Here is a 22,733-nt window from a genome sequence, read left to right as displayed (position 1 = left end):
AAAAAAAAAAAAAAGTAAGCAATTTTGCCAGAAATAAAAGCTCAACAACTTTTTGGAATATGGCAACCCTAAGAAGTGTGTAAATAAAGACTTTCTGAGGTCTGGAGCTCAGGCACGCAGCTGAAGTTGTCTGAATGCAATTTTTCCATTCTTTTCCTTTCTCTGCCCACCTTCCCCAACTCCAAATATTAGTATTTGAGTTTTGAATTGTAGGAATAATAGGCGCTTTCAGTTTTACCGCTCTAGGCTGTTTGTGGCTTTGTTAATCTCTCAAGTGGCTTCCTGTACAAAGCCGGACGTTGCAGACTCTGAACACAGCAAGCGTGCGCTTCATTTGCCGTGCTAACTCTACATCGCCTTTGCAGCCACAAATGTAGCTTTTGGTTTTTGCTTCACTCCTAGTGCGTCGTGCCTACTCCCCTTAGAACAACTTTGTAATTCTGCAAACTGGAATAAATATGCTTAATTTACATGCTTTTAAATACAGTCGTACCTTGGAAGTCGGACGGAACCCGTTCCAGAAGTCCATTCAACTTCCAAAACGTTCGAAAACCAATCACTGTTATGCTCCATCTTACTTTTTCAGCAGTGAAAACTCCCTTGGCAACACTAATTAATTTTTTGCTTCATTTAACTAATGGAGACCATGGACTTTCAAACTGTTTGTGTCTTTGTGTCCCTTCCTTTAATCTTATTCTGTAATTTAAAGACTTTCTTTGACATACTATATTTTGTTAAAACACTCATTCCATGGGTGCTTCTGATCAGCGCCATTTAGCAGCTAACAACGTTTTTGCAGCTCTTAATAGATTTCCTTAAGATGAAAATGTTTTGGACCAACTCATTTTGCAGGTATCACAGCAGAACTTGTAATGGATTTAAATGTATGGTGTAATTAACCATATCTTCTGATAAATTTAAGATTTTCTCTGAATAAGTTCTAATCTCATCACAACTCCACCAAACATGTAGTTAACTTTATTTCTTCTGCTTTCCCAACAATGATCACTAAGGTTGCACACCTTTTAATCTGATTGGAAAATTTAAATTATAGGGATTCCCCCCCCAAGCCCCTCCAGAGACTAAGGAAGATGGAGGTACCTCAGAGATTGAGGAATGATTTATGTAGAGGCCAGAAGGATGGAGCGGAGAACAAAATCACCCATTTGATTTTGCAGATACCTGACCACTTTTTTGAATATTTCTTTACAGATTTAATATCCCACCAGCCGTGTGCAGCTTGCAACTCTTGCAAAATTCCTAAAAGTGAGATCCAGTAGCTTGAAACAGGAGAAATGTGTGTGTTGTAAAAGTGTCATAAGTCAACTGTGGTATCTGAAGAAACAAGCCAGATACGTGTTCTAATCAAGTTTAACATACCAAATAAAAAAGTTTCCGAAGTAAGAAGTCTCTTCCTTTTCCCTGCAAGGCTAGGCTCAGATTAGCCTCTCTGGAAAATTGTGGAGAAGTCTCTACTCCACGTCCCCAGCCTTTCTGCCAGTAGAAATGGGGCTTTTGAGCCGAGGTCTTACTCTAGATCAGGGTTTCCCCTGTTGGGTCTCTGGCTATTGTTGGACTACAACTCCCATCATCCCTAGCTAGAAGAAGCAGTTGTTGGGGATGATGGGAATGGTAGTCCAAAAAGAGCTGGACAGCCAATTTTGGGAAACCTTGCTCTGTATCTCATGTTGTGGTCCCAAGAGGGGTGCCCTTGCAAAGTACGCAGGACCCCGGGAAAAGACCCAATGCTTTGAGTCACTACCATTTTGCTTCGTAGCCAAAAGGACTAAAAAAATGTGCAGTGTGTACATCAAGAGAACTCTGATGCTTGCTTTTAGAAATGGGGAAATCACCCAACACAATGTGCTCCCAGCCGCGCATAGCGTTAGATTTCTTGGTTCGAAGTGTGCCGTTTCCCAAGAAGGTCTGATTAAGGTCTTTCCAGATAGCATGTGCCTACTTCGGGGAATGTGTAGTTGTCACTTAATTCCTTGTGGGATGTAGAGGAGGCTGCATTCTCGCTCTCCCGCCGCCCCTGCTGAGTTGGGCACGGTGAGCTGGGTATGTTTTTGCCTGGAGGAGAGACGATTAAGGGGAAACCCGATAGAATTCTTCAAATATCTGAGGAGCTGTCAGGCAGCAGACAGAACACACTTGCTTCCCTGCTGCTCCTGTGGACGTGACTAGAACTAATGGGTGGAGATTGCAAGGAAGCCGATCTTGGTTAAGCATTAAGAGAGAAAAGAACTGTCGGACAGTAGAACAACCTGCCTGTGGGAGTGGGAACTTTTCAGCAGAGCAGGAGTACCAGCTTGGCCCCGTGATGTGGGTGCCCATGCAGCATGCATGGCCCTAGTGCCGAAATTTGTGGGTGCCCAGCCACTTCATGGAGAATTTTGTGGGTGCTATGAAGCAGAGGGTGGATGGCCACCTGTCAAGGATGTTGTTGTTGCATCCTGCACTCATTTAGCAGAAGGTTGGGCTAGAAGCTCTCAGGCTCACTTACAACACCATGATTCTTTTCCGATGAGTAGATGCTGCTGGGGTTGCCATATGTCCTCTTTTTCCTGGACATGTCCTCTTTTTCATAGGTATGTAGAAGGAGAGTCGCCATTCATGGTTAAAGGTAAAGGGACCCCTGACCGTTAAGACCAGTCGCGGACGACTCTGGGGTTGCGGCACTCATCTCGCTTTTTTGGCCAAGGGAGCCAGCATACAGCTTCCGGGTCATGTGGCCAGCATGACTAAGCCGCTTGTGGCGAACCAGAGCAGCGCACGGAAACGCCGTTTGCCTTCCCGCTGGAGCTGTACCTATTTATCTACTTGCACTTTGACGTGCTTTCGAACTGCTAGGTTGGCAGGAGCAGGGACCGAGAAATGGGAGCTCACCCCGTCGCGGGGATTCGAACTGCTGACCTTTTGATCGCCAAGCCCTAGGCTCTGTGGTTTAACCCACAGTTGAAAGTAGAAGTCATCAAATGTGCCCTCTTTTTTGCTCTTCAAAATATGCATCTCCCTTTGCTCAGCCTCTCTGGCATTCTCTCTCTTCATTCTGGCCACAGTTGTCTATCAGTTCTTTGGCTGTTTCTCTCTCTCTTTTTAAAAAGGTGGGATGAGAACAGGGTTCTCAGTCTCCTGCTACTTTCTTACAGTGTGAATGTGTCCCTTGAAGCTAGAGTTTCAGAGCAGATAGTTTGGAGCCTATGGCAGGCCAAGTCGTTTCCCTAAGTGAGGGCGAACCATGTTTGTCATAAGCAAACACTTGCACTTCAGAGTGGTGAGATCACTGGAAGTGGAGACTTGCAGTGATGGATGCTGCTGCCTCTTCCCTGCCAAAGGCTAGCCTTGAATTTGTCACTTCCTGCCTTGTTTTCTTCACACGGGTGTTGTGTCACCTAATTAGAGTTTTGTGTTTTTGCAGTTCTGCAAGGAGCGCGATTGGTAAGGACTGCAAAACAGTGAGCATCCGTCTGCACAGATTTTTCCTCTTTCCATTATATTGCAGCTGTTCAACATGCGTAGTTGGGGAAAGGCGGGAGATCCAATTCGGTTTGCGTTTAAAGGCAAACCTTCGTCATTCTCACTCGCAAGAACCGGGATGCCGCCATCTTTCGAAATTCGCACTTCTCTGAATTTTGCAAGGCGGTTCTCCAACCGAGTGATGCGTTCAGAAATGCATACATTGGGATAAAGCTTGTGTTCAGGATGCATATATCACTTAAAAAAAAACGTGCTGATGAATTTTCATGGGGACTTTTTTAAAAAGGCAAATAGATAAGGAAACATGGAGAACTGAACTTAGAATAAGAAACGGAGAGAAAACAAAACTTACTGATTTGCTCTTTCTTTTTTGTGGGAGCTGCATTTAGAGATGGAGCGCTTGCTTGGTAGTCATAGGTGACAAGAAAAGCTTGCAGGTGTGAGCAGAACTAATGGAGAGGAGTCGGGGTGCTCCATCTCTCTGTGGAACACAGCAATAGAAACCAGAGAGTCTGGAAGAGCAGGAAAACCCTCTTCCACTTACCTAGTATAGAAGAGCAGTGAGGTGCTGCAAGAGGCATGGTGCTTCTCATCCCTTCTGCTGCCAGCCCACAGCAGGCTAGATGGAAAAATGATGCTCCACAGGCTAGTAACTTCTCTGCACCTATTTGCAAGGCTGGACAAATAGTCTGGGTCAGCATAAGGCTATGTTCCATGAATTCATAAATATTTTTTTAAAAAATTCAAAAACAACATTTATCTCCCCCAGGGATAATGTTTGTTTGTCAGCGTGTTTTTGAGCTGGAAGTTCCAGTCTCTCTCTTCTTTTTTTTAAAATGATATTTATTAAAGTTTCAGATAGAAAAAGACACATCAATAAAAAAGAATTTAAAAGTAAAAAGAAAAATACACAATATAAAATACAAAAAGAAAAAAAAGAAAAAACAGTTAAAAACAATTCCATCTTTTCATCACTGCTTTTGAATTAACTTATTTTCTGGACCTCCTCATACCTCCCTTTTTTGTATTCCAATTCAGTTTGTTTGTCCAGCAATTCCTTTCCCTCTTTTTTAATCCCAATCCTTAATCTTAATATAATATAATATAACATTAAATTTTTATCTATTAATAGCCAATTTTCCATTCTTTTAACCTTTTTATTCCTAATCCCTAATCTTAATCTGTCTATAACTTTAAAGTCTGTGCAGCTAGAAACCACTTAATTTCAATCCATCATCACTCTAACATTCTTTAATTTTGCAATGTTTCTGTAGGTAATCTTTAAATTTCTTCCAATCTTCTTCCACCGACTCTTCTCCCTGGTCACGAGTGGAAGTTCCAGTCTCAAGGGTTCACACAAACACATCTATTGAGCATAGTCTAAAATAACACCCAGACAAACACAGCATGTAAGGAATACGTGTGCATTCAGCTGTGTGCAAATACAGATTGCCAAATTTGTGGCGAAAACAGAACACTTTGATTAAAAGTGTGTGTGTGTGTGTGTGTGTGTGTGTGTGTGTGTCTCTCCCAGGAGCAAACATGTCTCCTCCTCTCTGAGATATAATAGCCGTGAGGAATAGAAGCTGTAGAGCCATTGGAATCCCCTGGGTGTTCTGTTTATTTTCTCAAATTTAGCTTCCTCGCCTGGGAGTATTTTCCTCTGCTTAAAAAGAAATCTTATCTTCAGCAAGGAGGAGTGTGTGTGTGTGTGTGTGTGTGTGAGTGCGCGCGCGCGCATTGCAGAGCCTTATTCAGCTGTTTCGCAGGCAGTCTTTGGCCAAGTAAGAGGAAATCCTTCATTCTGACCCTCTGCCCTTTGTTATATTCAGGAAAAGCAGGCAGATTCTGGTTCAGCTGCTGCTAGTTATTTTTCCCCTCCCTCCCTCCCGCTAGTTTCAGTCCTCGCCTTATACATGAGTGTACAAGCCAGGGGTTCATTTATTCGCAGGAATCAATCGCCCACCAGCCTCCCCAAAGGAGCCTCTGTGATGCTTTAGCATGGGCCCATGTTTGGTTTTCCTTTGTCTGTTTGGAGGATTTTTAAAATAAAATAATTGACTCGCGTCCAGGGAAGCAAATGCCAGCACTTGAAGCAAGCCAGCAAAGCCGTTTTTGAGGTGCCGTTTTGCTGCGTGTTTTTCCTTTTTGACATTTCGTCATATGTTCTGCTAAGCCTCCTACAGCGCTATGTAAACCCCTGGAGGTTGGCTGCCAGGGCGACAGGGTGTGCAAGATTTGGTTTGCATCGGGTTTTCCCCTAAGGGCTTTTTGGTCTCTTCCTGCCACCCCACGCCACGTTATAATTGGAAACATTTGCTAGAGATTTTGCAGTGGGTGCAAACCCAACATGCAAAAGAGGGTGGCTGCACAATGATGGATTTTGCCTTGGATCAGGAATTTAAGATGACCTGGTATAAAGTGAAACAGAGGGGTTTTTTTGGGTGGGGGGCAGAGTTACCCACTAAGAGGCAAGGAGACGGGGTGGGGGCTGCTCACAAGGTGCAAATGACTACCGGACTTTGAAAAGCTGGTTCATCAATTTTTTTTTAACGAATTAAACCAACTAGTTTTCATTGGATTTTGAATAAATGTGCAATGAATTGTTACCGATTTGAATTTTATCGCATTGCTATCTTCGTGCAAACCGCTATTCTGCATAGAGTGGTAGCTTGGTTGTCGAACTTAATATGTTCCGGGAGTCCATTCGACTCCTGAGACAGTACGAAAATGAAGGCGCGGCTTCTGATTGGCCGCAGGAGCTTCCTGCACTCAATCGGAAGCCGCGCCAGATGTTCAGCTTCCAAAAAACGTTCACAAACCGGAACACTCACTTACGGGTTTGCGGCGTTCAGGAGCCAAAACATCTGAGTACCAAGACGTTCAGGATCCAAGGTACAACTGTAATGCGCGCTCTTTCCTCTATAGGGTTTTATAAACAAGAATGCTTTTTATAGGGTAGGGGGCACCAGGGATGCATTTATCTTTTATTCCCCTTCCTTCCCTCCCCCTCCCCTTTTTATAAAGATTCCTCGCTCTGGGATCCCACAGCTAATTCTCCCCTGGTCTCCTCGCTGGCCGAAATAGAACTAATTTAGCCAGCTAGCTCTGGTGATCATCTAATGTTTATTGGGTGGATTTCCCCCCTAAATTGATTTTTGATTTTATTGTTATTCATGTTTTATACCGTATTTTATGCTGTTTTTTTGTAGCATCAATTAAGTGTTTTAGCTTTGTTGTTAGCCGCCCTGAGCCCGGTTTTCTGAACCGGGAAGGGCAGGGTATAATAATAATAATAATAATTATTATTATTATTATTATTATTATTATTAATGGAACTAAGGGGCAGTGGCCCCCAAGCTGTTTACGGACCACTGATAGTGAAGCATAGCAGCAGATTCACTCAGGGAAGTCTCCAAACCAGCAGAGGCTAGTCCAGTAGGGCAAATGGGGCACTGTCCCAGCCAACCCCCACTTAAATGGGATGACTCTTGTTGTCCACGTGCTTCTTATTAGAACCATAGAGTTGGAAGGGACCGTGAGGGGATTGTCCAGTCCTTCCTCCTGCAGTGTGGGTCTGCCCTTTTGGTTACGGCTTTGGCGCCGAGCGCGCTTCGATCCATGTGGAGTTCGCCCACCCCTTTCTTCACTTTGCTCTTTGGGGTTTGTTTTAGGCATCATCGGCAACAACAAAGCCATAGGCAAATACATCACCACCATGATCTTTCTGTACTTCGCCTGCCTCCTGCCTTCCATCGCTTTTGGCTCCCTCAATGACGAAAACACGGACGGGGTCATCGGTGAGTCTTCCCTCCTTCCTGCCCCATCCCTCACTCGCCCCCCTGGAAGTTCCGGTTCTCACTGGGGACCCCGGAGGGAAGATCTCATCTGTGTGATCACAACCAAAGAAACCACTGCTGTCTAAACAAAGGAAGCCCTTTTAAGGGCGATTTTTCTTCTCTCCCCAAGATAAGCTTAAAGGTAAAGGTAAAGGGGACCCCTGACCATTAGGTCCAGTCATGACCGACTCTGGGGTTGCGGCGCTCATCTCGCTTTATTGGCCGAGGGAGCCGGCGTACAGCTTCCGGGTCATGTGGCCAGCATGACTAAGCCACTTCTGGCGAACCAGAGCAGCGCACGGAAACGCCGTTTACATTCCCGCCGGAGCGGTACCTATTTATCTACTTGCACTTTGACGTGCTTTCGAACTGCTAGGTTGGCAGGAGCAGGGACTGAGCAATGGGAGCTCACCCCGTCGTGGGGATTCGAACCGCTGACCTTCTGATCGGCAAGTCCTAGGCTCTGTGGTTTAACCCACAGCGCCACCTGCTTCCCAATATAAGCTTACTGCTTGGATTAGACTAGTAGTTCACAGACACACACACTCGGCCTGGGCGATCTATTGGTATATCGCCCAGAACTGGTTTGAGAGCCAGTAGAGTGCATGGCGCATTCACCCGGTGGTATGTCAGAAGTAAAGCCCATTGGCTTGCTCTAATGAAAAAGTACAAATGGAGCAAATTTGCAGGTTCACTATAGCTTTGCATAACACATGTTTCATTTCAGCGTTTATAGTCTGCTTTTTCCAGTTCACGGTGGCTTGCAGAAACTGAAAGCAATGCATGATAATAATAAATTATTATTATTATTGGAAAATATCCAGCGCAATTGAAAAAGGGCGAAAAGTCAACAGTGCCTTAAAAGAGCTTACTGGAGTAAAACTGCCTTGACTGCTTGTCTGAAAGGAAGCCGTGTTTATTAATGTTATTTATTCTGGCTTTGCCAGTCAGAAGGAGGGGTATCAAAAGACTTGCCCCCAACCCCTGGAAATTAGACCCAGACCCTGCCCTGCCAGTTCCTCAGATTTCCACGCTCATTGTTTGCATGTGGTTCTTCACTGTCAAATGGACTGTGAGCTTTCTTGAAAGCTGAAAATCTGAAGTTGGTGCTTAGCACTGCATCCAGTTCCACTGTACTTTGTTAGGACACTTTTTTAAAAGATATATGCAGTGCAGGCACTGCGGCTGCAGTACGAAGGAGAAGACTGTGACGAGGGGGAGAGACTTAACTGTTTTGCTTTTGCAGGCATCTACACAACTGTGTCCAGTGTGACAGTCCATGCTCCCACAGCTCCGCTCCTAGCTAATGCTTTGAGCATGTCTGTTGCACCAGTGTGCATAGTGCACTGTGCTCTTTGCACCATCAGTGGTGCCATCATTTAACGCAAGCTTGCTTCAACAGCCACCTGATTCTTGCAAATTCATCTTTCTCTCCCCCCCCTCCTAACTTTTCAGATGTGCAGAAAACCATCGTTGGCCAGTGCATTGGTGGTCTTCTCTATGCGCTGTTCTCAGGCCAGCCGCTTGTGGTGCTGTTGACGACGGCTCCTTTAGCGCTCTACATCAATGGTGAGTTTGTCGCGCCAGCTGCTTGTGTTGCATCTGAAGGCAGCCCCGTTTAGGGAAGTTTTAAAATGTTGGATGTTTTAGCGTGTTTTTTAATATTCTCTTGGGAGCCGTCCAGAGTGGCTGGGAAAACCCAGCCAGATGGGTAGGGTATAAAAGAAAAGTAGTATTAGTAGTAGTTATTGTTGTCCTTGTTGTTGTTGTTGTTGTTGTTGTTGTTGCATGTTTACAATATGTATAAACAAATCAAGCCCCATGTGGCACTACAGTTCTGCGGCATGATTTAATAACTATATTCATGCACATGCCTTCTTTGTGCAACTGTATGCGTTGTTGCATCCAATTGTTTATGTGCTGGTTACTTTAGGTGTAGAATATTACTTGTATATAATAATTATTATTATTGACTATATTTATATACTGCCTGTTTTCCAAGGATCACAGGGTGGTTTATAATATAAAAACACAGAAACCTAATTCTTGTACGTGGCTGGTTGTTGTATTTGGGTAGCTGAGGCTGCCATTGGTACATTTCTGTCTTTGTGTGATGATGCTCTTTTCGTTTTCAGTGATCAAAGGGATCTGCACTGACTACAACTTGGAATTTCGCGCTTTCTACGCCTGGGTGGGACTCTGGAACAGTTTCTTCCTGATGCTCTACTCCCTTTTCAATTTCAGTCTTGTAATGAAGCTCTTCAAAAGGTAACTCCTCACATTATCTCCACCACTTCGGTAGGCGGGAAATTGCCACCATAGGGTCATAGACTTGGAAGGGACCCTGAGGATCATCTAGTCCAGAGCTTTCCAAACTGTGTTTCGCAACACTTCAATGTGTAGGTGTGTCACACGAACGCTCCCCGTGCTCCTCACGGGGCTGGAAAGGGGTTCGTTTAACTTCCGGTTTGCTAGTAAAACTGAATTACTGTGTCACGAAAGGATGCATATCAAAGAAGTGTGTCACCAACATGGAATTAAAAAAATAATAATAATCCAGTAGCACCTTAGAGACCAACTAAGTTTGTTCTGGGTATGAGCTTTCGTGTGCATGCACACTTCTTCAGATACACTGAAACAGATGTCACCAGACCCTTATACATAGGGAGAGGGTGGGGAGGGGTATTACTCAGAAGGGTGGTGGGAATGAATGATTGGCTGATAGGTGTGGTAAACCTGTTGACGACTGTTAATGACTGCAGTTGGTCTTACAGGAAAAAGCAAGGGGTGAGATGGCTAAAAATAGCTATATCATGTATAATGAGATAAGAATCCAATGTCTCTATTCAGACCAGGTCTCTCCATGGTTTTAAGTTTGGTAATAAGTTGCAACTCAGCAACTTCTCTTTCCAGTCTATTTCTGAATTCTTCTGTAATAAGACAGCTACTTTGAGATCTTGTATAGAATGTCCTGGGAGATTGTTCTCCTACTGGTTTCTCTGTCTTGTGATTCCTGATACCAGATTTATGTCCATTTATCCTTTGGCGTAGGGTTCTCACGCCTTGCTTTGTCCTTAAAATATATTTTAAAATGCTGATCCGAATAAGACCTTGTAACTCACATGCGATGACCCACATGGAATTTCTTTGCAGGTCGACGGAAGAAATCATTGCACTTTTTATCTCCATCACATTTGTCCTTGATGCTCTCAAGGGCATAACAAAAGGTAAGTCAGGCAGCAGGTGACTCTCTTTGTTGTTGGTTGTGGAAACCACGAGGAGTTGTGTTGTTGCAGCCTTCTGTTCTTTTGTTGTTGTTGTTTAGTCGTGTCTGACTCTTTGTGACCCCATGTACCTGAGCACTCCAGGCACTCCTGTCTTCCACTGCCTCCTGCAGTTTGGTCAAACTCATGCTGGTAGCTTCTAGAAGACTGTCCCACCATCTCATCCTCTGTCGTCCCCTTCTCCTTGTGCCCTCCATCTTTCCCAACATCAGGGTCTTTTCCAGGGAGTCTTCTCTTCTCATGAGGTGGCCAAAGTACTGGAGCCTCAGCTTCAGGATCTGCCCTTCCAGTGAGCACTCAGGGCTGATTTCCTTCAGAATGGAGAGGTTTGATCTTCTTGCAGTCCATGGGACTCTCAAGAGTCTCCTCCAGCACCGTAATTCAAAAGCATCAATTCTTTGGCGATCAGCCTTCTTTATGGTCCAGCTCTCACTTCCATACATCACTACTGGGAAAACCATAGCTTTAACTATATGGACCTTTGTGGGCAAGGTGATGTCTCTGCTTTTTAAGATGCTGTCTAGGTTTGTCATCGCTTTTCTCCCAAGAAGCAGGCGTCTTTTAATTTTGTGACTGTTGTCCCCATCTGCAGTGATTCTGTTCTTTAGTCATGCAAAAAGGGCTTTGTAGAACGAGGTGTGGAAAGTGTTTGGAACTGAGGACCTTCATTCGTGCCTTGTTTTTGTGCCGTGATTCCAAAGGGTAGAATCGGCACAGATCATACCGCAGATCTGCTGAACGCTTGGACTCCTAACCTTAAAAAGCAAGTTCAAGTTCAATTTGGAGGCCTCTAATAGCGGTTGCTGGTTGAGAGGCTGAGGCCCAGAATATTTAGGGTGTGCCGGGCCGGCAAAAAGCTGCCTGTGGACACATTCATTCCATAAATTTAAAGCTCTGTGACACCACTTTAAACAGTGGTGGTTTCCCCCAAAGAATCCTGGGAGATGTCGTCTGTTAAGGGTGCTGGGAGTTGTTAGGAGACCCCCCTGTTTCACTCACGGAACTACAGTTCTCAGAGCTCCCTGTGAAGAAGGATTGATCATCAACTCAACCTGGGAACTGTAGTTTTGGGAGGGGAAATGGGGGTCTCCTCACAACTCCCAGCACCCTTAACAAGCTACGACTTGCCCAAATATTTAATCAGGATAAAGCAATAGGATTTGAAATTAAGAATCAAAATTACAAAAACTATTATTACAAAACTCGAAAAAGAGTATATCCAAAATGTATAATTTATTATTAGAATGTGAGTTAAAGGATGAAGAAGTAAAATAAGTTATGACTAAATGGGCATGCAATATAGGTGACGCAATTCGGCTGGACCAATGGGAGAAATTATGGAAATGTGATATTAAATTTACGACAAGTTACACAATCAGAGAAAATTTGAAAAAAAAAAAATTGTTCTTTTTTGTTTGTTTTTGTTTTCCTTTTTTTGTATCCTCCCCCCCCCCCTTGTTTGTATGGTATTATTTTTGATTCAATGTTTGTAATTTTTGTTATAATTTTGCATTGGGGGGAAAAAACAACCAAGCTACGACTCCCAGAATTCTTTGGATGGAAACCATGACTGCTTAAAGTGGGGTGAAAGTGCTTCGAATATATGGCATGAATGTTCACAATTTCCTCTGCCCACAAATGAGTGCAAGAAATGAGTTGTTTTCCTCTGCCTCTGTGGTGTGCAGATGTACGGAATAACCAGAATCTCTAGCCCTCATTAACCCCCCGCTTGTTTTTTTCGGAACTCGCTTGCTGGGGGCTTGGAGGGGGGAGGCCGTGTCCTTTTCCATCCCTGTGTATGACCCATTTCCTTCCAACGGGAAGATCAGTTGAATATCTCTCTTAATTTCTAAAGCTCCGCTGGTCCAGCGGCTCTGCAGGAAAGGGGCGTGGGAGGTTTCCCTCTCCCTCTCTTTTTAAAATCTCATCACATTCAAGCCGCACATTCTTCTCACCAGCTTAATGACACTTTGTTTTCCAAAGCTGAAGCTCAGCCACCTAAGCTGCACTCCTGTTTGATCTTGACTTCTGCACTTTGCAGGAAACAGCCAGGCAGCAGCTGAAGCAAACAACATCAGAGGGACCTTAAATAACTCCCCGAAGCTGCAACAGCTCTGCTTTAGTCAGGAGACGCCTTTTGTGTTATTTAAAGGGCAATCTCTTAATCAATTTTCGTGCAGAGAGGGATCCCTTCAGCTGTCCTCCTGGGCCGCATCAGCCGAAAGTTGCTAAATAAGCGGCAGTTGAATATTAAATACTAAATTCCTAATTACGCGGCAGGCTTGGGGAGATAACCTGCCAGTCAGTTATCACGAACCAAGAAATGGGAGCAGGAGACAGAGCGTGTGCTTAGGATAGTTGGGAGGGCCACAAGGGTCATATACCCTATAATTCAGAATTTTTTCACCCCACACGGGGCTCAAACCCACAACCTGGAGATTAAGAGTCTCAGTCCCTACCGACTGAGCTATCCCCCATGCTTGTAGTGCCAGAGATCAGCAGTGGGGGGGTGTTTTTCAGCCTGAGGGCCACCTTCCTTGTAAGCAACCTTTGAGGGGCCACATGGCAGTGGGTGGGGCCAGGAACAGAAGTGGGCGTGGTTAATGGGCGTGGCTCTTACTCTTGCCCAGATAGGAATGTGGCCTTCAGCTTGGACGACAGTGTTCCCCAGCCCAGCAGCACAAAGTTGGGAATAAGTTCTGCTGGTGTCAATGGAAGCTCCAAGCGAGCACAGATAGGGACGGAGATGCAAATCTTGGAAGAAAAGGTTGCAAAAAGGGCCGGGGGCTGTGGCCTTGGGTTCGCTCGAGTATTCCAGCAGGCAGCCACAAGTTCCCCACTTTATTATTATCATTTTATTATTATGTATTTATTAAATTTCTATTTCACCCTTCATCCAATGATCACAGGCCGGTTTACAGTATAAAAACACGAAAACCATACCATAATAACAAACAAAAACCTTCCCCACCACAGAGTTTAAAAGGCCATAGATTGGCTAATTAGCCAAAAACTTGGGAGAAGTGGAATGTTTTTGCCTGGCGCTTAAAGGAAATAATTTATTATATTTTTCTGCCGCTTTTCAGTGAAACGAATTGCGAACAGGCTTACGAACAATAAAAGACAGTAACATGATGAATATCATAGAACAGGGGTCAGCAACCTTTTTCAGCCGTGGGCCGGTCCACCGTCCCTCAGACCATGTGGTGGGCCAGAGTATATTTGGGGGGGGGGGCGGGGAATGAACGAATTCCTATGCCCCACAAATAACCCAGAGATGCATTTTAAACAAAAGCACACATTCTACTCATGTAAAAACACCAGGCAGGCCCCAGAAATAACCCAGAAAAGCATTTTAAATAAAAGGACACATTCTGTTCATGTAAAAATACGCTGATTCCTGGACTGTCCGCGGGCCGGATTGAGAAGGCGATTGGGCTGCATCCAGCCCACGGGCCTTAGGTTGCCTACCCTCCTCATAGAACATCACAAATGCAACACAAATCATATAGAAAAATAAGGGAGTCACCGTTTTATGGAGTTCTTCATGTGCACAGACAAAGGAGCAGAGACTCTAGGCGTTATCGGCAAAAGGTGGCTTTGTTTATCCAAAGAATAGGAACGTGAAGATCAGCCATTTTCTACAGACGTATATATCCCGTGGCATTTCAAAGTTGCACACATCAGATCTTAGGTTATATATTAAAATGACGTACATGAGTTTCCAAGGAACAATAATTGAACTGGGGAACAATGGTTAGCAAACACCTGTGCTTGCGTGAAACCACATCTACACTCTTTTCTGCTGCTCAGCATCTTTACCCATTAACTTCATGATGTCTTAAAAGGGTCTGCAGCTCTTTTAACTCGCTGAAAGGCTGGGCTTGGAGGCATCGTCCTGTTTTGTATACCCTTTCAACCAGCGCATGACCTATGTCAGCTTGTTCCCTTCACGACTCTGCCTTCTTTCTGCAAGAACAATCTGTCTCTGGCAGGCAGAAAAATCCTCTCCACCTGACGGAACCCTGGACTTTACATAAACAGTGATTCTAACCAGCACCATATTTTGTGTGGTTTTATGTGAGAGAGAGATGGAGAGTCTTAAAGGTCTCTGAGCGAGCAAGACTAGACACTTCTGGATTTAGGTCAGGCTCCCGACTGTGAAATATGAGACGAATATCATATTTCACAGACTGGGAGAGCCTGTGGCAGGGAGAATAGTGCCACTGTATTCTGCTCTGGTCAGACCTCACCTGGAGTACTGTGTCCAGTTCTGGGCACCACAGTTCAAGAAGGACACTGACAAACTGGAACGTGTCCAGAGGAGGGCAACCAAAATGGTCAAAGGCCTGGAAACGATGCCTTATGAGGAACGGCTAAGGGAGCTGGGCATGTTTAGCCTGGAGAAGAGGAGGTTAAGGGGTGATATGATAGCCATGTTCAAATATATAAAAGGATGTCACATAGAGGAGGGAGAAAGGTTGTTTTCTGCTGCTCCAGAGAAGCGGACACGGAGCAATGGATCCAAACTACAAGAAAGAAGATTCCACCTAAACATTAGGAAGAACTTCCTGACAGTAAGAGCTGTTTGACAGTGGAATTTGCTGCCAAGGAGTGTGGTGGAGTCTCCTTCTTTGGAGGTCTTTAAGCAGAGGCTTGACAACCATATGTCAGGAGTGCTCTGATGGTGTTTCCTGCTTGGCAGGGGGTTGGACTCGATGGCCCTTGTGGTCTCTTCCAACTCTATGATTCTATGAGTATCAGAATCAGAAACTGAAGTGGAGGAGGACGGAGACCAAGAGGCAGAGATGAGTCCAGCTGGTGAGGAGTCGTGGCTATTTCCTACTCCTGCTGCGACAAGCTCCCCTCCCCACTTGTCTCCCAGGACCAGGAGAGGCATGAAGAGGGCAGAGGAGAAATTAGGGTCACGCAGGCACAGTCTCAGATTGCTTGGGGGGAAACCCTGGAGAGAAGGGGACTTAGGCAGCTGTGGGGAGGTGAGGAACTTCAGTCTGAGCAACTGCTTCATGGCGGAAAGACCTGCCGGCGTTGAGTCGCTCTGCTCATTAGGCATGACACCCCTCTGCAGATCCTGCTTTCTGCTAATAAAGACTTAGCTCAGCTTGTTTGGGTGATTCACTGCTGGCTCACTCCTGACAAAGAGAAACCTTGTGTGCTGAGCCTAGCATGTAGTTTGACCAAAGATGTCTTCCTTTTCTTGGAAAGAGCAGAGAAGGTAATACAGTGGTACCTTGGTTTTCGAACGTCTCCATTGCCGAATGTTTCGGTTTTCGAACGCCAAAAACCCGGAAGAAAATGCTTCCATTTTTTAACACACCTCGGAAGTTTTACAGCTTCCTCTGCGTGTATCTGTTGTTTTTCACAATTTTCTCTATTGAATTAGCAGGCTTCGGTTTTCAAACATTTTGGAAGTCGAGCGGTCTTTGGAACGGATTATGTTTGAAAACCAAGAAAGATTGTGTGATCCTCTGGAACAAGCAACAAGTTCTCCTCGCCCTTGTCCCTGTCCCAGCCCCACCTATGGGTGCCACAGGCCTGGCTTCTATTAAAATGCACTAATTTTTCTTCTCTCTCTCCCTCTCTGTTTTAGTTTTTACAAAGTACTACCATTTCCCGAGAGTGCACAGCACACCGATTGATAACACCACCTTCTTCTTGAACATGTCAGCTGAGCGCTCGGGGCTGGGGAACCAGACGGACGCCCCCCCTGCCGCTACGCAGTATGGGCGAGAGACGGCTGTTCTTAGTCTCATGTTGATGCTGGGAACCCTTTGGCTCGGTCACACGCTGTATCAGTTTAAGAAAAGGTATGTCAAAGGTGATGGGGAGCCCGTGGCCCTCGGGGTATTGCTGGCATCCAACTCCCATTGGCCCCAGTCGGCATGACCAGCGATGAGGAATTATGGGAGTTGTAGAGCAGCAAAGAAAAGCAACAAAAAAAAGCTGGGACACGGGTGGCGCTGTGGGTTAAACCACAGAGCCTAGGACTTGCCGAGCAGAAGGTCGGCGGTTCGAATCCCCGCATCGGGGTGAGCTCCCGTTGCTCGGTCCCTGCTCCTGCCCACCTAGCAGTTCAAAAGCACGTCAAAGTGCAAGTAGATAAATAGGTACCGCTCCGGCGGGAAGGTAAACGGCGTTTCCGTGCGCTGCTCTGGTTCGCCAGAAGCAGCTTAGTCCTGCTGGCCACATGACCCGGAAGCTTGGCCAATAAAGCGAGATGAGCGCCGCAACCCCAGAGTCGGTCACGACTGGACCTAATGGTCAGGGGTCCCTTTACCTTTAGAGCAGCAAAAATAAAAATGGAATAGCAAAGCCAGACATAGTACCAATACTTGGTGGGTTGCAAACATCTTAGAACCCGGTACATTAGATTGAAGGGGAAGGCCTGTGGCTCAATGATAAAATGCTGCTTTATATGTTGTGAACTGTCCTGAGATCTACATAAGGAGGACAGTATACAAATTGAATACCTAGATATGCAGAAGTTCGCAAGTTCAAACCTTGGCATCTCCAGGTCTTTTTAAAAAAATAATAATCTGTGTTTCAAGTATTTTTAACTTGGCTTATGTGCTGTGTGTTGGTTAGTTAATCTGATTTTACTCCTCCCTTCGCTAGAAATATAGATGCAAACTTAGAAATAAAAGCAGTCTAAATTGGTTCATCCATCCTATGTCCATAAAGATTCTGGGGGGGAAGATGATGATGATTATCGGCAGCAGCACCATGCTCTAACCCACTAACTTACCCAGCTGGGTCTGCTCTGAGTAGGACCAGTTTTGTATAACCACCCGCCATTCTGCCATTTTAAGCCGCTGAAGTAGAAATGCTGTATTCCTTTGCCCTGACTTGAGTATTTTTTATATATTTATCCTTGCAGCCCTTATTTGCACGCCAGAGTCCGCGAAATCCTGTCCGACTGTGCCTTGCCCATTTCTGTCCTAACCTTTTCCGCCGTGGGGTCTTATTTCTTCAAGGAAATAACAAGTAAGTCTTTGGTCTCCTTGCAGCCGGGAGGTTTTTGGGATCGCAAACATGCCTGAGGAAGGTATAGCTCAGAACTGTGACTCCCAAACCCCAGAGCTTCCCCGCCTGACCCCCCACAACCCAAATAATCACCTCCCAAGTTCACAGTCGGCGTTAATTCATGCGGCGAGCTAATCAGACGAGATGGTATCAGCTGGGTTTGTTTTCTTCCTGCGAGTTATTCCAGCCTGTAATTTAATTTCAGCGTAATAAAAATGCCGCTTTTTTGCATTGTTTATTATTATTAAAGACCTGATCCTCCGTATGGTTCTGGCAAGGGAACAAAAGGCTCTCCTAATTGCCAAAGGCAGGAAGACTTGTCAGCAAACCTACAGATGTTCTGGTGATGGGTTTGACCTGTGAGCTTTTCCCTCCGTCCGCCACTTAATATTTTTCCTAATTGAAACGTGCTGATGGCCTGGTACATCTGCTAGGACGATCAGATGCACAAGGAAACCTGAAAAATTATCCAGGGTCCCTCTTGGCCAAGCGGGTCACCTTTTCCACATCAGGAAGGCAGGAATCGCCTGCCCCAGTGATGACGCGCATGGGAAGTGTGAGGAAATGAATGGAAGAGAATTAAGAAAGGTTCCTCTCCCCCCACTCTCACCCCCCACCCCCGGTGACCATCATTCCATCCATTCGGAACTGGAAAGTGGGCAGCTTTCGGTTGCGTGTGTGCATGCCTGCGCCCTGACTTCCTTAATGACAATTGCTCCCTTGCCACCTGTCAGAAAGCAAACTAATGCGGGGTATTTTGTGGAAATCCCTGTTGCGCAGCTTGCAAAGGAACAGCTTCAGATGCGCCTCAGCTGCTGAGATGGGAACTGGCCCAAGCGCTGGAGGGATGAAAGATTTAACTCTGGTGTTTTGCCTGAAGCCCTTGGCCATCTTCTGAGTGCAGCCGCTCTGGTTTCCAGGCGCACAGACACACAAACGCCATCACACACCCAGTAACAACAACAGCTGCCAGCTGTTCTTCCTGCTGCGTACGGAGAACGGGGAAGACTGACCTTGCAATTTCTGGTCCACAGTCTTCTTCTACCTTGGGTCGCCATCGGCTGTTTGACTACGGCGCCCATCATCCCTAGCTCTCTTAGGCAAAGGGTTGGGGGTGATGGGAGTTGTAGTCCAACAATATTTGGAGGACACTGAACTAGAGGACATGCTTTTTCAAGCCTTGCTGGACCAGGCTTGCTTTGGCTGTGTAGCTTAAATGAAGAGGGGGCATGGATATTGTAGGTCCTGGTGGGGTTTAGGGGAGGGTAAGGAAGAATGCGGGAGGCGGGTGGCACTGTGGGTTAAACCACAGAGCCTAGGACTTGCAGATCAGAAGGTCGGCAGTTCGAATCCCCACGACGGGGTGAGCTCCCGTTGCTTGGTCCCTGCTCCTGCCAACCTAGCAGTTTGAAAGCACATCAAAGTGCAAGTAGATAAATAGGTACCGCTCCGGCGGGAAGGTAAACGGTGTTTCCGTGCACTGCTCTGGTTTGCCAGAAGCGGCTTAGTCATGCTGGCCACATGACCCGGAAGCTGTATGCTGGCTCCCTCGGCCAATAAAGCGAGATGAGCGCCACAACCCCAGAGTCGGCCATGACTGGACCTAATGGTCAGGGGTCCTTTAAGGAAGAATGCCAGAGTCCACTGCTAAGGAACTCCAGGGATCTTGAATAGATCTTGACTAAGGGTCACAATTCCATAGGGAGAAGTCATTTTCAGAGCAAACGGCAATATCCTGCAGCTCTATGTCTACTGTAAAATGATAATGGGAACAGCTTCTGTCGGGACCGGAGTCCAAATTGCAGATGTCCCATGCATTGCACCAAATGTGCATTTTGGGGGAATAATAATAATAATAATATTTATACCCCACTCATCTGGCTGGGTTTCCCCAGCCACTCTGGGCGGCTCCAAACAGGATATTAAAAACACGATAAAACATCAAACATTAAAAACTTCCCTAAACATAGCATGGCTGGTGGCCCGAATTTGCGCATGAGAGGCAGGTCAAACCATGCTTGGGATTCCAGAATGGTTCGTCCCAAAGGAGAAGGCTTGGACCACCCACCTCCAGTGTAGCAAAACTGACCAAGTGACTTTGCAAGGCTGCATTTCACACTACAGAAGTCTGCAGCTAGTTCACTGCTGCCTGCTCATCTAAAATTGCCTCCCTCCAACAGGGTTGCATGATCCCTTGGTTCAGATTATTCCAAAATTAGCACTTCCCATCCCCAGCTATATCCAGGTGATCCATTGAATCCTTGCCCCTGGTTGCTCAGGAAGATCAGGGCAGTTTTGCAAGGTCCCGTCCGCCATCTTGTTTCAAAATGGTATCCATTGGTTGTGATATCGCAAGAGTGTTCAAATGTATACCAAACACACAACTTTCCAAACAAATGTGGTAGATCCATCCTGATTTGTTTGCACAAATTTTGAACAGGTTTGTTACCTCTTTTTATTACCCTGGGGGCGCACTCTTCCATTGACAGACGGATAACAACTAATTTGCAACTATTACATTTATTGAACATTCGTTCTTCACGTTGCATATGACATTGCCCAACATCATTGTTTATCCCACACTTCCCAGTGCATTTTCCTTTTTATCCCAAATTATTTTTATTAATTTTCCAAGTGATTACAAATCAAACCAAATTACTTGAATACAATTTCTTAAAATCAAGTTTCCCGCTCCTGTTGCAAACATATGTCGATCGTTTCCTCCCGTAGACGCATCATTTCTTATTTAGTGTCCAATTGATCTTTCACTTGTCGTTAGTCCATTCTTTCAGCTGACCACATTTTTTCCTCCTTACAGAAAGCGCCTCTGTTACATCTTATAAATATAAAATCCATTTCACATGCGTAGCCTTTCATAGACATAGTTGTTTCAGACCTGGGAGAATTAATTACTATCTTCCATTGTTCAGTGCATTTTCCCATCTCTGTTCTTGCTGCAAAAAGCCCCCCCCCTTCCTTTTTCTTTCTTTGGAAATGGGCTTCTTGCACAAGAGCAGCAAGTCCACTTTCTTTCCGCAGCCTAAGTCTGCCCACAAAACCGTGGCAGTCAGGAAGCAGTTTCTGAAGAAGCCTTTGCTGCCGTTTGTGTCTTTCAGTGTCTAAGTTTAATTACAACCCATCGGAGAGCTTGTTCGTGTTGGCCCCCCTCCTAGAGCTCTCCATTGGCTCCGTTATGAGTGCGATGGGCTTGGGGTTCCTGCTCTCCATGCTTTTCTTCATCGAGCAAAATATAGTGGCATCACTCACAAACGCCCCGGAAAACAGGTATTTTTTTGTGTGTGTCTGTTTTGTGTTCACCTGTTCTGTTATAATTCTTCCACGTTTAAGGTGGCAGTGGGGTGGGGGTAGGGGCAGGGGGCATGCTGGGAGGCCTCACATCAAATTCTGCTTCCTTCACTATGAGGACTAGACACTGATGGAGCGTCTCCATCCCCATTGTTGTGCCCAGACACTGAGGTCCAGACCAAGGGCCTTCTGGTGGTACCCTTACTACAAGAAGCCAAGTTACAGGGAACCAGGCAGAGGGCCTTCTTGGTGGTGGCGCCCGCCCTGTGGAATGCCCTCCCATTAGATGTCAAGGAAATAAACAACTATCCGACTTTTAGAAGACATCTGAAGGCAGCCCTGTTTAGGGAAGTTTTTAATATTTGATGTTTTAATGTGTTTTTAATATTCTGTTGGAGGGACTCGGGTGGCGCTGTGGGTTAAACCACAGAGCCTAGGACTTGCCAATCAGAAGGTCAGAGATTCGAATCCCCGTGGTGGGGTGAGATCCCATTGCTCGGTCCCTGCTCCAACCTAGCAGTTTGAAAGCACGTCAAAGTGCAAGTAGAAAAATATGTACCACTCCGGCGGGAAGGTAAACGGCGTTTTCATGCGCTGCTCTGGTTCGCCGGAAGCGGCTTAGTCATGTTGGCCATATGACCTGGAAGCTGTACACCGCCTCCCTCGGCCAGTAAAGCGAGATGAGCGCCGCAACCCCAGAGTCAGCCACGACTGGACCTAATGGTCAGTGGTCCCTTTACCTTTTTACAGGCCCGGCAGAAGGAGGTTAAATCTTGCAGGGCCCTAGTCTCCTGGGACAGAGCATTCCACTAGGTTGGAGCCATCACTGAGAATGCCCTGGCCCAGGTGGAGGATAGTCTGACTTCCTTAGGGCCCAGGACCTCTAAACTGTGGTTATTCATGGACCTTGAGGTCCTCTGCGGGGCACACCAGGAGAGGCGGTCCTGTAAATACACCTCTCCAGCCCCTACAGTCTGTTTGTGCCTGCGGATTCATCCTGCTCTGGTCCCCCAGATGCCAAGCAGCATTGACCAAAGGCTGTGAATATGAATTTAGAGACCGGTGTATCCAGAATCCCTTTCAGCCAGAGATAAAGACCAGCACAGAGTCTGGCTCTCTATCAGGCCAGTGGCCCAACTGGTCCAGGATCTTTTGCTCACAGTAGCCAGCTAGATGCTTCCCACCCTTCTCTTTCGTCTACAAGGCAGTGCAGTCCTCAAAGGAATCTGCGCCGCGGAGCTGCTCTCCCACGCTGCTGCTGCCGTCATCGTCGCTTCGTTCCCCCGGCGCTTGTGTCTCCCTCTGAGCCGCCCGGCAGGCGGGTGAGCTGAAAGTAGGCCAAGAAATGGAACGTGCTCTTGCTTTTATCTAGCAGAGAGCCCTGATTTATGCACAGGCTCTGCAGTGCTTGAGAATTCCCTTTGATGTTTCTGAGCTAACTAGAACCAAGCGGAGCATCAGATGCTGGCTGGTGGGAGACGGCGTTATTCCTCTTCCTATCCAACAGGAGACTTTCTGAATTTTTTCTTTCTGTATTGGCTGAGAGAGAGAGAGATATGGTGTCTATGAGCATCAGAATTTGCCAGAACACAAGGCTCTCTCTTTTTAATAATAATAATAAAATTTATTTATACCCCACCCATCTGGATGGGTTTCCCCAGCCACTCTGGGCGGCTTCCAACAGAATATTAAAATACAATAGTCTATTAAACATTAAAAGCTTCCCTAAACAGGACTGCCTTCTGATGTCTTCTAAAAGTCAGGTAGTTGTTTATCTCTT

General features: G+C 45.9%; 1 protein-coding gene across 6 annotated transcripts in view; it reads left to right on the top strand.

Moving 5' to 3' along the window:
- Nucleotides 1-22,733, top strand: part of SLC4A11 (solute carrier family 4 member 11) — a 257,806-nt gene that overhangs the window by 209,455 nt on the left and 25,618 nt on the right. For all 6 annotated transcript variants that reach the window (XM_081020750.1, XM_081020749.1, XM_081020746.1 and 3 more), the window contains 7 exons: nucleotides 7,155-7,280; nucleotides 8,775-8,888; nucleotides 9,455-9,587; nucleotides 10,473-10,546; nucleotides 16,215-16,431; nucleotides 17,502-17,608; nucleotides 20,764-20,932. In XM_081020750.1, coding sequence (XP_080876876.1) covers nucleotides 7,155-7,280; nucleotides 8,775-8,888; nucleotides 9,455-9,587; nucleotides 10,473-10,546; nucleotides 16,215-16,431; nucleotides 17,502-17,608; nucleotides 20,764-20,932 — 940 coding nt within the window. The remainder of the gene's footprint in view (nucleotides 1-7,154; nucleotides 7,281-8,774; nucleotides 8,889-9,454; nucleotides 9,588-10,472; nucleotides 10,547-16,214; nucleotides 16,432-17,501; nucleotides 17,609-20,763; nucleotides 20,933-22,733) is intronic.

This window comes from Podarcis pityusensis (genome assembly GCF_964106645.2).
Source record: "Podarcis pityusensis genome assembly, chromosome: 9".
Taxonomy (NCBI): Eukaryota; Metazoa; Chordata; class Lepidosauria; order Squamata; family Lacertidae; genus Podarcis; species Podarcis pityusensis.
This window is presented reverse-complemented; position numbering and strand designations above follow the sequence as displayed.